General features: G+C 56.0%; 1 protein-coding gene across 1 annotated transcript; it reads left to right on the top strand.

The window, feature by feature from the left end:
* Positions 1-4,619: 4,619 nt before the first annotated feature.
* TRIM47 (tripartite motif containing 47) lies at positions 4,620-9,658 on the top strand. Its single transcript, XM_049770582.1, has 6 exons — positions 4,620-5,273; positions 6,177-6,272; positions 6,598-6,828; positions 7,015-7,213; positions 7,544-7,615; positions 8,878-9,658. The coding sequence occupies exons 1-6, from the start codon at positions 4,620-4,622 to the stop codon at positions 9,516-9,518; spliced, it is 1,893 nt and encodes a 630-aa protein (XP_049626539.1). The 3' UTR covers positions 9,519-9,658.
* Positions 9,659-12,918: the final 3,260 nt, after the last annotated feature.

Raw genomic sequence — 12,918 nt, 5'->3', positions numbered from 1 at the left:
TGCCTTGCAAGCAGCCGATCCAGGACCAAAGGTTGTTGGTTCGAATCCTGGTGTCCCATATGGTCCCCCATGCCCACCAGGAGCTATTTCTGAGCAGACAGCCAGGAGTAACCCCTGAGCAACACCGGGTGTGGCCCCCCCCAAAAAAAAGAAAGAAAGAAATAGAAAATAAAAGCAATCCAACTCTGTTTTTCCTCTTCCGCTGTGATCTGTCATAGGATAGGTGGTTGGGGCCACACACACTTTAATGCTACTTAGCTGATTTGGGGGGAGAGTCACAGGCCTTAACTGCAGGCCTCACCCACACACAGTAATAGTGACCACATTCCTCGTGTGGGTACTGGGACCCCCAAGCTCTGGTGCCCATGTGTGATGCCTGGTCTGGGGTGGGTAGCATCATGGAACCCATGGTCTTCTGGGTGAACTGAGGACACTTTGGCTGTTGTTTTTTGTTTAGTTTTACTTTGCTTTGTTGGGGGGGGGGTCCACACCCAGTGATGCTCCGGACTTCCTCCTGGTTCTGTTGCTCAGAAATCACTCCTGGCACAGTGCTCCAAGAACCTTATGGGATGCTGGAGATCAAATCTGCTGTGCTCTCACTCCAGGCTCCTGGCTGGGGTACTTCAGTTTGTGACTTTGTTTTTGGTCTTTTGTTTGTTTGTTTTTCTTTTTGTTGTTGTTGATGTTTTTGGGCCACACCCAATGACACTCAGGTCACTCCTGACTCTTCACTCAGAAATCACACCTGGGAGGCTCGGGGAACCCTATGAGATGGCAGGGATCGAACCTGGGTCAGCTGCGTGCAAGGCAAAAGTCCTATCCATTATGCTATTGCTATGGCCTTTTTTCTGTTTTCTTGAGTTTAAATACCTTGCTTAATTCTCCTGCTCTGTTATTTCTGAGAGATTCCTCCTCCTCCTTCCAAAAGTTTTACATCAAAGTATCCAGGGCTGGAGTGGTGGCGCATTTGCCTTGCACGCATTGCCCTAGGATGGACCGTGGTTCTATCCCCCAGCATCCCATATGATCCCCCCCCAAGCCAAGGGCAATTTCTGAGCGCATAGCCAGGAGTAACCCCTGAGCGTCAAATGGGTGTGCCTCCCCCCCAAAAAAAAGAAGAAGAAGGAATGAAGGAGGGTAGGAAGGAAGAATTGAATACTTTGGAGGGGGCCACACCAGGTGATGCTCAGGGGTTACTCCTGGCTATGTGCTCAGAAATTGCTCCTGGCTTGGGGACCATATGGAACGCTGGGGGATCAAACAGTGGTCCGTCCTAGGTTAGCACATGCAAGCAATCACCTCACCACTTGCACCTCTGCTCTGGCCCCTGTACAGGAGAATTATGTGCACGTACATGAATTATTAGATTAGTTTGTCGCCTGCATATTCCTACGACTTCTCAGTCTCGACCGTGACTGAGGAGACAAACCATGCAGGAAACAACAGAAAAAAAAAAAAAAAAGAATTATTAGATTAGTTTGTCTTGGGGCTGGAGAGGTATCATGGAGGTAAGGCGTTTGCCTTCCATGCAGAAGGTTGGTAGTTCGAATCCCGGCATCCCATATGGTCCCCTGAGCCTTCCAGGAACGATTTCTGAGCATAGAGCCAGGAGGAACTCCTGAGTGCTGCCAGGTGTGACCCCCCTTCCCCCCCCCAAAAAAAAAGATTAGTTTGTCTCACTGACAACATGGGAGCAGGGTCTAATCTTCAACATCATCTATCAAACCTGCTGCCTGATTTGTGTGTGGATTGTTTTATTTTTACTTTTTTATTGGATTTTAGATTTTTGGTCACACCCAAGAGTACTCAGGGATCTATCCTGGTAAACTCAGAGGACCCTGTGGGGTGCCAGGCATTCAACCCAGGTTGACTGTGTATAAAAAAAAAAATTAAAAAAAAAGTGTCTTTTCTGCTGAACTATTTCTCCAGCCCTACTTATTTTTTTACCACATGTAATCAATATTTGAGGACAATGTCAGTCTGTGCTTGGGGGTCACTCCTGACAGTGCTCAGAGGCCCATATGGTGGTGTGGATCCAGCCCAGTGTCCTTGGGATGCCCTCGTGTTGTGCCCCAGCCCCTCCCCAATGCTCCTTTATGCTTTTTTTCTGTTTTATTTCGAGCCCACATCCAGTGGTGTTCAGGGCTTACTCTTGGCTCTGTGTTCAGGGATTACTTTTGCATGCTTGCAGGGACCACATAGGGTATTGGGGATTGAACCCAGGTCAGCCACTGGCAAAACAAGTGTCTCAACTGCTGTATGATAGGTCCAGCTCTCTGTTGGGTTTTCCTTCCTTCATTCCTTCGTTCCTTCCTTTCTGCTACTTTTTTTTGTTTGTTTTTTTCGGGCCACACCCATTTGATGCTCAGGGGTTACTCCTGGCTAAGCGCTCAGAAATTGCCCCTGGCTTGGGGGCACCATATGGGACGCCGGGGGATCTAATCGCGGTCCTGATCCTTGGCTAGCGCTTGCAAGGCAGACACCTTATCTCTAGCGCCACCTCGCCGGCCCCTCTTCCTTCCTTCCTTCCTTCCTTCCTTCCTTCCTTCCTTCCTTCCTTCCTTCCTTCCTTCCTTCCTTCCTTCCTTCCTTCCTTCCTTCCTTCCTTCCTTCCTTCCTTCCTTCCTTCCTTCCTTCCTCCCTCCCTCCCTCCCTCCCTCCCTCCCTCCCTCCCTCCCTCCCTTCCTTCCTTCCTTCCTATACCTGATGACACTCAGGGGTTTCTCCTGGCTGTGTGCTCAGAAATTGCTCTTGGCTTGGGGGACCATATGGAACACTGGGGGATGGAACCGCAGTCTGACCTAGGAGATCAAACCTAGGTCCGCCCTAGATTAGCACATGCAAAGCAAATGCCTTATAGCTTGTGCCACTGCTCCAACCTCCCCTATTTTTTTGGTTATTTTTTTTAACATTTTGTTATTAATTTATTCATTTCTTGCAGTGTCTGCAGTTACAACTCAGAGCTTTGACCAAAACCTTTAGACCGAAGCAGTCCCCTGTACCTTTGTACTGTGTAAAAGTTTACCGGGGGAGGGATGTAGGAGTGATAGCACAGTGGGTAAGGTGTTTGCCTTGCATGTGGCCTACTTTGGTCCCCTGAGGCTGCCAGGAGTGATTCCTGAGCTCTGAGGCAGACTATAAGACCCGAGCATCGCAGGTTGTAGCCCCAAAACAAAAACAAAACAAAAAAGTTTACAAGAGGGGCCAAAGTGATAACACAGCAATAGGTAGGTTGGCCTTACACATGGCCAACCAGGGGCAAACCCAGTTTCAATCCCTGGCATCCCATATAATCCTCTGAGTCTGCCAGGAGCAATTTCTGAGCGCAGAGCCTGGAGTAACCCCTGAGCATCGCCAGGTGTTGCCCCAAAACAAAACAACAGCAAAACAGTTTACAAGAGGGCTGAGGTATGGAGTGATAGATAGTATAGTACATAGGGCATTTGCCTTGCACACAGCTGACCAGGGTTCAATCCCCAACATCCCATACGGACCCCAAGCACTGCCATAAGTAGTTCCTGAGTGTGGATCCAGGGGTAACCCCTGAGCATGCCTGATTATGTCCCATAAACAATAATAACAGAATAAAATAAAAGGCTGCAAGACTGTGGTGTGATTCATGATCAAAGGCAAGTAGTAGTAAAGATCAATCAGTAGTTGCAAATATCAATCAGTCTTTGGGTCACAGCAGAATGTGTTTGTGTTCAGGACTTACTCCTGGCTTTGAGCTTGGGGATCCCTCCAGGCTGGGCTGGGGTATGTACACCTCGTACCCCAAGACAAGTGTCCTTCTTATTGGCCCAGCTGGTTGAATCTGAATGTCTTTCAGGGCAGAAGTGACAGCACAGCGGTAGGGTGTTTGCCTTACATGAGGAAGACCTGGGACGAACCCAGGTTCGATCCCCTAGCATCCCATATGATCCCCAGAGCCTGTCAGGGCCTATTTCTGAACACAGAAACAGGAGTAACCCCTTAGGAACACAGCCGGGTGTAGCCCCAAAACAAAAACAAACAAACAAATCTTTTCCACGGGATACCCCACTAGTGGTGCCCAGGTCAGCAGAACCCCTCAAACAGAAACACAAATCCCATTTCCATTTAGAGAAGCCCAAATTGCCCAATAGGGCCGAGAGTCGCTAAGGGAAGGGGGCAAGACCAGGAGCATCGGTCACATCTGGAAGCTTCTGGAAGCCCAGAAACTTTGCCAAGGCTGAGAGGCTCCTGGATAGCCAGTCCCTTTTGGGCTCCGGGTCCGCCCAGAAACCGTTATGGAAGGCTCTGGGCGGGCGGGCGGGCAAGCCGAGTCATGAAGGGCGAGTGAGTGCCTCTCGGGCTTCCTTCCCGTGCGCCCCCGGGCATCATGCGCCCCGCGCGCCCTTGCAGACCCCTCTCCAAGGCCCGTGAGCGTCCGCCGGGGCGCAGCGGCCGCTCCAGCCTGGGTGGGGACCGCGTGCCGGGAACTCGGGGGACGGGCCTGCGGGGCTGGGGGGCGCGGCCTGAGCCCGGGGCCGGACCCGGTGGCCTCCTTCCCAGGGGGCGGCACCGGCCCGCGCCAACGGCGGGTCCCACCCAGACCAGACAGACCCAGGCGGGAGCGGAACCCGGGGAGCCAGCGAGCCATGGACGGCAGCGGCCCCTTCAGCTGCCCCATCTGCCTGGAGCCGCTCCGGGAGCCGGTGACGCTGCCCTGCGGCCACAACTTCTGCCTGGCCTGCCTGGGTGCGCTCTGGCCGCACCGGGGCGCGGGGGGCCCCGGCGGCTCGTCCGGGGGCGCGGCGCGCTGCCCGCTGTGCCAGGAGCCCTTCCCCGACGGCCTGCAGCTCCGCAAGAACCACACGCTGTGCGAGCTGCTGCAGATGCGCCAGGGCGCGGGACCCGGCTCCGGCCCGGCGCCGGGACTCGAACCCGCCGCGCCCAGCGCGCCGGAGCCCTCTGCACCCTGCGCGCCCGAGCCGTGGCCCGGCGCGGAGGAGCCGGTGCGCTGCGACGCGTGTCCCGAGGGCGCCGCCCTGCCCGCCGCGCTCTCCTGCCTCTCCTGCCTCGCCTCCTTCTGCCCCGCGCACTTGGCACCGCACGAGCGCAGCCCCGCGCTGCGCGGGCACCGCCTGGTCCCCCCGCTGCGCCGGCTGGAGGACAGCCTGTGCCCGCGCCACCTGCGGCCGCTCGAGCGCTACTGTCGCCTCGAGCGCCGGTGCCTGTGCGAGGTCTGCGCCGCCCAGGAGCACCGGGGCCACGAGCTCGTGTCGCTGGACCAGGAGCGCGCGCTCCAGGAGGTGGGGGACTGGGCTCCGGGGGTGCCCTGGGGCCTCTCCTTCCCAGTCTGAACGTGCAACTCCAGCCGCTGGCCCCGGGGATTCTCCGAACCGAGTAGAGATGGGCCAAGGCCCAAGTGGGGGTCCCCCTGTGGGTGCGCCCCGCGCGGCTGGCGCTGCGCCTGGCTGGCCAGGCTCCCGCGCTGCAGCTCAAATGGGCCTTTTCGGAGGCTGCGGGTTGGGACGGGCGCGGCCCGGCAGGGCGGACCCAACACACAGTGAGTTCTGTCCAGCGGTTCCGGAGGCGATGGGAGCCCCAAGGAGCCCAGTGCACAGGCCCCGCTACCTCCGCCCCCGGTTTCCTTTGGCCTCCAGCCTAGTCTTGGCGCCTCTGGCCTTGGGATTTTCCGCCTCTCTAGCCTGGAGCTGTGACTCATCAGATCCAGGGGACTTGCCCAGAATCCCCATTTTTTTAGGGCTGGATGGGAGGCATAGATTCTTGGGGGACAGTGATACCCAGATACCCAAAAGCAACAGAATGCCTTTATTTTTATTTTGGGGGTTCACACCGGCCAGCGCTCAACACTGCAGAAATCACTCCTGGCAGGCTCAGGCAACCCTATGGGATGCTGGGGATTGAACCCGGGTTGGCCACATGCAAAGCAAATGTCCTTCCTGCTGTGCTATTGCTCCCATCCCCAGAATACCCTCTTGAGCAGCACCCCCTTCTCAGCGTCCTCCCTACCAAAGGGAGGTATGTAAGGAATGTACCTGCCCACCCGATCAGAGGTGCTAAGCAGACAGGACAGTGCTGGCCTCTTCCTGGTTGTCTCAGATGGGTACACTCAGGCAGAAAATCCAGGGCAGCTGTCTGCACCCTGGGGGGGGGGGGGCCTGAGTCCTCATGGACGTGTGTGTTCATAGGCAGAGCACCCCAAAGTGCTGAGTGCTGCAGAGGACCGCATGGACGAGCTGGGCGCCAGCATCGCCCAGGCCCGACGCACTGTGGCCCTCATCAAGGTAAGCAGCCTCCTCCTGGCAGTGTGAGGGCCAGACAGCTTGGGGGAGCCCCTCTAAATGAGGCTGTGCCCTAGGCCCAGCTACACCTTTGCTGGATGCAGTGCAGTGTGGGCGGGTGGGTCCCTCTGCCCCCCCTTTCCCCCTAGACAACAGGGTGGGAAGGTTGGAACCAAGACAGTGATGCAGAACTGAAGAGATGCTACACTGCAGAGCATTTGCTCTGTACACAGCCGACTCTACTCAGTCCCAGCACCCTGGATGAGTTCTATCAGGAGTGATCCCTAAAACTAATCCCCATGGCGGTGTTCCCCTGTACCCCTTGCAGAGCGCTGCAGCAGCCGAGAGAGAGCGGGTAAACCGGCTGTTTGGTGAAGCTGCAGCCACCCTGCACAGGTTCCAGTCCGAGGTGCTGGGTTTCATAGATGACGGGGAAGCCACCATGCTGGGCCGCTCCCAGGGTGACCTACAGCAGCAGGAGAAGCAGCGCAGCCGGCTGAGCCGAGCCCGTCAAAACCTCAGCCAGGTCCCAGAGGCCGACTCAGTGGGCTTTCTGCAGGTGAGCTGGGCATGGATTGGGTGGGGGACTAAGTCAGGCCACCTTGTAGACAGCAGCAGCAGCAGGCAGGGCAAGGAGGCCAGGGCTGGGGGCTTCGGATCAGACCAGCTTTTAGGTGGCACTGTCTGGGCTCCAGCAGGAGGAGCTGTGGGTAACAGGCAACTCACGGGCATTTATCTGGTGCAGGAGCTCCTGGCTCTCAGGCTGGCCCTGGAGGAGGACGGTGGACCCGGGCCCGGCCCCCCCAGGGAACTCAGCTTCACCAAGTCATCCCAAGCCGTGCGCACCGTGAGAGATGTGCTGTCTGCCGCCTGTGCCAGCCAATGGGAGCAGCTGCAGGGGCCGGGCAGCGAGGAGGATGGACTGCAGAAACCGGGCACGGAGGGTGAGTGGTTCCCCCCAATGACTCACCGCCTCGACCTCCACACTGGCCCGAGGCCTGGTGTCCATTGAGAAGGATGGAAACTGTTGTCTGGCACTGGAGGGGAGGGGCCCAAATCCTGCCCCTGAGCAGAACCAACTCCTTTGCCTTCTGGTGAATACTCCGAAGGGGGTTCAGAAACCGAGGGCCAATCATGCAGGGGCCACAGAGGGGTGCACCTGCCCCCATGTAGCTGGATCTCTAGGGGACAGGGAGACACCAAGGGGGTGTCTTGCACAGCAGCCCAGCATGTATACTTGGGTGGACCCTGACTCAGTGTTTCCTCTGCAACAGAAGGCGAATCTCAAGAACCGGATAGCACCGACCAACTAGAGACCCAGGCTTCCCGGGATTACTTCCTCAAGTGTAAGCGGACCCCTGTGCTCTCCCCCGTGCTCCCCACAAAGCTCCAGAGCTAGGACCTGGCACAGCACATCTGGATTTCTGTGCTTCCTTCAAAGGGAAGCTCCTGGGGCCAGAGAGATAGCACAGTGGTAGGGTGTTTGCCTTGCATGCAACAGACGGTAGGGGAGTGGTTGAAGGCAAGCCTCTCCCACACCCTTGCAGGGGCGGGGCTGATATAAGCCACTCCCCTTTTGCACTGCAGTGGCAGGGCGGCAGACACAGGGGCGGGGCTTGGCCTTGAAACCACGCCCCCAGAGATTGCAGGGGCGGTGCCAAACCTAAAGCCACACCCTTCCTCCCATCCCCTCCCTGTCTGTCTCTCTCTCCTTCTCCCCTTTCTCCCCTCACTCCTTTCTCTCCAATCTTCTCTCATTCCTCTCCCCCTTCTGTTTGTCTCTCTCTGTCTCTGTCTCTCCTCTCCTCTGCCCTTTCTCCCCCACTCCTTTCTCTCCTATCTTATCTCTTTCCTCTCCCTCCCTTCTGTTTCTGTCTCTTTGTCTCTGTTTCTCTCTCTGTCTCTCTCTGTCTCTGGCTATCTTTCATCCCTCTCTCCCTTTTCTCCCCCCACTCCTTTTTCTATTCTTTCTTCTCTCTTTCCTCTCCCCTCCCTTCTGTTTTTCTCTCTCCTCTCTTTGTCTCTCTCTGTCTGTGTCTCTCTGTCTCTGTCTCTCTCTGTGTCTCTGTCTCTCTCCTCTCTCGCTCTTCACTTCTCTCTCCTATCTCTGTCTCTCTGTCTCTGCCTCTCTCTGTGCCTCTGTCTCTGTCTCTCTCTCCTCTCTCTCCTCTCTTGCTCTTCTCTCTCTTTTCTCTCTCTGTCTCTCTCCCCTTTCTCTCCCCCCTCCTTTCTCTCTCTCCTCTCTTTCCTTTCTCCTCCCTTCTGTTTCTGGCTCTCTGGCTCTGGCTCTCTTCCCTTTCTCCCCCACTCCTCTCTCTTCTATCTTCTCTTTCCTCTCCCCTCCCTTCTGTTTCTGCCTCTCTCTGTCTCTGTCTCTCTCTCCTTCTCCCTCTTCCTTTTCACCTCCCACTCCTCTCTCTCCTCCCTCTCTCTCTGTCTCTGTGTCTCTGTCTCTCTCTCCTCTCTCCTCTCTCTTTTCTCTTTCTGTCTCTCTGTGTCTCTCTCTGCCTCTCTCTGTCTCTTTCTCTGTCTCTATGTCTCTCTGTCATTCTCTCTGTCTCTGTCTCTATGTCTCTCTCTCTCTCCCCCTCTCTGCCCTCTCTCCCAGTCGCCTACATCGTGGACCTGGACAGCGACACGGCCGACAAGTTCCTGCAGCTGTTCGGCACCAAGGGCGTCAAGCGCGTGCTGTGCCCCATCAACTACCCCGAGTCGCCCACCCGCTTCGCCCACTGCGAGCAGGTGCTGGGCCAAGGCGCCCTGGACCGGGGCACCTACTACTGGGAGGTGGAGATCATCGAGGGCTGGGTGAGCGTGGGCGTGATGGCCGAGGACTGCTCCCCGCAAGAGCCCTACGACCGCGGGCGCCTGGGCCGCAACGCGCAGTCGTGCGCCCTGCAGTGGAACGGCCACGTCTTCTCCGTGTGGTTCCACGGGCTCGAGGCCGTCCTGCCGCAGCCCTTCGCGCCCACCGTGGGCATCTGCCTGGAGTACGCCGACCGGGCCCTGGCCTTCTACGCCGTGCGCGACGGCCAGATGCACCTGCTGAGGAAGCTGAAGGCCTCCCGGGCCCGCCGAGGCGGCGCCCCGGCCTCCCCCGTGGACCCCTTCCAGAGCCGCCTGGACAGCCACTTCGGGGGGCTCTTCACCCGCAGGCTCAAGCCTGCCTTCTTCCTGGAGAGCGTGGATGCCCACCTGCAGATCGGGCCCCTCAAGAAGTCGTGCATCTCCGTGCTCAAGAGGAGGTGATGGTGGGGCCTAGCGTCCCCTCCTGCAGCCGTCCGGGCGCCCCCAGAAGCTCACATCTCTGTACCCCAGATTCCCCAGGGAAGCAGAGCCTTGAGGCCCCACTGCTCCCCAGCATTCTCCTTGCTACAGATGTCTGCCTTTCAGATGCCTTACAGATGTCTGACTTTCAACACTTTTGGTGACAGGGGGTGCCACAGACAGCCCCCCCAACCCAGGCCCTCGGATTCTGTCCCCTGCAGGGAAAAGGGACAGATCTTCGCTGCTCGAACCCCTGTAGTCCAGGGACAGGACCTGGCACACAGTAGGTGCTCAATAAAGATTTGTTGGATGAATAAAGGCCTCCTCTGCCATCCACCCACTCAGAACTCTACCAGCCCTGGAGCCTGAGTGATAGTACGGTGGGAAGGGCTTTTGCCTTGCACACACGGCTGACCCAGGTTCGATCCTCAGCACCCCAAGTGCAGAGCCAGGAGTAAGCCCTGAGCACTACCAGGTCTGGCCCCCAACAAAAGAACTCTAGGCCTCCTCTTTTGCTAGTGCTGACCTTGAAAGATCAGATTCTCCGAGGAGGCTGGGAGGGAGAGCCTTGATTCAGGATATAGGGGTTGAAAGGGGGTGCCTGCCCTCTGGGCCCCTCTCTTGCTAGTTCTGTCCACACCCAGCCCACATTCTTGCTGATAGCCCCAGGGCTTAATTGGGGTGGGCTTCTTCACCACAGGTTTTTTTGTTTTCTGGTATTCAGGATTTACTTCTGGCCTTGTGCTCAGGAACTCTTGGTGGACTTAGGGGACCCTATGGGATGCCAGGGTTCCAACCTGGGTTGACTGTATGCAAGGCAAACACCCTCCCGCTGTACTATCTCTCTGCCTCGGGGACCATATGGGATGATGGGGATTGAACCCTGGTCGGTTGCAGGCAAGGCAAATGCTCTACCGGCTGTGCTATCTTTCCAGTCCCTGAACCATGATTGTTTTAGCCTTAGCACCCTGGTCTAGTGGGACCAAGCTCTACGTGTCTATACCTGAACTGAATGCACACGCTTCCCCCATGAGCAACGCCTGGACAGGACTGAGTGAAAAATGGAGCAGCTTTCACTCGCTCACAGCCCTCCTTTGCAAATCTGGACAGCCAGGGGGAAGGGGCCCTGTAGTGCCTGTGGCTTGGGCATTTCTGTCCCTTGGGCAGCTGAAAACAATGCATCTCTCTGTGTTGTGGGGGGCCTCCCCTCACGACTCATTCCCATCCAAGGAGGCCAAGCACAGACTCGGCTGTCCAGGATGGGGAAGCTCAGTTGAAGGAAGCTGACTCCCCGCTGTTTCTAGGCCTCTCCCTCCACCTCTTTCTCTGAGGCCCAAATGCACTGGAGGGGCACCCAAAGGATATGGGGGAAGGGTAGACGGGCCTGGCCTGGCAGCCTGGGACCGAGGTTGGACAGGACAATGGGGGGGTTATGCTTCCAGACAGGAGGCCTTACAAGTCCTGCCCTGGCGGCCTTCTGGCTAAAAATAGTTCCTCCCCAGGAGCCCCATTGCCTGGCAACCAGGATGTTGTTTTTCCGGGCGTGCATTCCCCCACAGTTCCCAGGGCAGCCCAGGGTGGTGATCCCTCTCTTTGCTGCCCCCCTGGGCACCCCAGAGACCCTCTTACCTGCCAGGTGGTTCCCCCTTTCCCAGATCCTCTCTTCTTCCCACACTCCCACACCACCTCCAGAGACTCTGGGGCACACCCACTGGCATGTCCCAGAATGAGTTCTCAGAGTTTAAGGCTTGGCATGGGGTTGGGCTTCCTGGCAGGACGTCAGGCCTGACTTGTCAAGTACTCACTAGACACTGGCAGAACCATTACCAGCTTCCAGAACCTTCCATGTGAGGCTGTGCACTTGACTCTGATGTCCCAGATGCTTCAAGCATCAGAGCAGTCCAGCCTCATCCCAGGGTGCCCAGTGAAGTATGGTCAGAGACAGGGGGGAGGGTAATGTGCCAGATTTTAGGGTGCTCCCCCCTCTGGTGTGTTCTCCACCTGCCTGAACTGTCCTTGGTGACCCTGGGACAATAGAAGGACATGGCCAGGTAGTGTGTGACCGTGGGGATCTGGGGTGTGTGTGTGTGTGTGTGTGTGTGTGTGTTTTGGTTTGTTTTTTGTTTTTTACTTTTGGGTCACACCCGGCAGTGCTCAGGGGTTACTCCTGGCTCTGCACTCAGGAATTACTCCTGGCACGCTCAGAGGACTATAAGGAATGCCAGGGATCAAATCTGGGTCCCCTGAGTGTAAGGTAAACACCCTTCCCGCTGTGTTATCACTCCAGCCCCCAAAATTGACCTTTTTGACCACTATGACAATGACAGTTGGAAAGAATCACTCTGGACAAGAATTGGGTGCTGAAAGAAGGGAAAGTGATATGCATGCTACCCCTTCATAACAATATTGGAAACCAGTGTCTAAAAGGAAAAACAAGAAAGGGAGAAACAGAGAGGGAGAAGAAAAATATTTGTCCCAGAGACAGGCAGAGAAGAGGGCAAGGGGGTGGGAGGGAGGGAAACTGGGATCATTAGTGGCGGGAAATGTGCACTGGTGAAGGGTGTTGTACATTGTACGACTGAAACTCAACCATGCATCTTTGTAACTGTGGAAAAAATAAATGTATCATGAACAACCTTGTAACCATGGTGTTTAAATAAAATAATTTTTGAAATAGTAAAAAGAAAATTGACCCTTTAGTGGTTGGAGTGATGGTACAGCGGGTGAGCTCTTGCCTTGCACATGGTTTACCCAAGTTTTTTTTGTTTTTTTTTTGTTTTTTGTTTTTGTTTTTGGGCCACACCCGGCGATGCTCAGGGGTTACTCCTGGCTGTCTGCTCAGAAATAGCTCCTGGCAGGCACAGGGGACCATATGGGACACCGGGATTCAAACCAACCACCTTTGGTCCTGGATCGGCTGCTTGCAAGGCAAACACTGCTGTGCTATCTCTCCGGGCCCGTTTACCCAAGTTTGATTCTCTGCACCTCATAGGGTCTCCTAATTCCTGCCAGGAGTGATTTCTGAGTGCAGAGCCAGGAGTAAGTTCCAACACAGCCAGGTGTGGTCCAGAAATGGAGAAAAGGAAAGGAAAAATAAATGGACCGTTTAGCAAGAAAACGTAGGAAAAGTCATTAAAGGATGCGCAGGACAGAGACAGTACAGAATCTGCAGTGGAAATCTCCATCTAGGATAATCAGGGTGGGAATGTTATTTTTATCTTTTTTTGTTGGGGGGGGGGTCACCCAGTGGCGGCATTCAGGGATTACTCCTGGCTCTGCACTCAGAAATCACTCCTGGGGACGCCAGAGCAGTGGCGCAAGCGTTAGGGCATTTGCCTTGCACATGTTAACTTAAGACCGACAGCGGTTCGATCCCCCATCG

The sequence above is a fragment of the Suncus etruscus genome, chromosome 1 (genome assembly GCF_024139225.1).
Source record: "Suncus etruscus isolate mSunEtr1 chromosome 1, mSunEtr1.pri.cur, whole genome shotgun sequence".
Taxonomy (NCBI): domain Eukaryota; kingdom Metazoa; phylum Chordata; class Mammalia; order Eulipotyphla; family Soricidae; genus Suncus; species Suncus etruscus.
Note: the sequence above shows the minus strand (reverse complement) of the source record. Positions and strands in the feature narration are given on the sequence as shown.

Excerpts from the sequence above, each read along its gene's own strand:
- TRIM47 (XM_049770582.1), top strand. The coding sequence starts at position 4,620 with ATGGACGGCAGCGGCCCCTTCAGCTGCCCCATCTGCCTGGAGCCGCTC. Across the intron at positions 6,273-6,597 it reads GCACTGTGGCCCTCATCAAG|AGCGCTGCAGCAGCCGAGAG; the intron begins GTAAGCAGCCTC and ends TACCCCTTGCAG. Across the intron at positions 6,829-7,014 it reads ACTCAGTGGGCTTTCTGCAG|GAGCTCCTGGCTCTCAGGCT; the intron begins GTGAGCTGGGCA and ends TATCTGGTGCAG.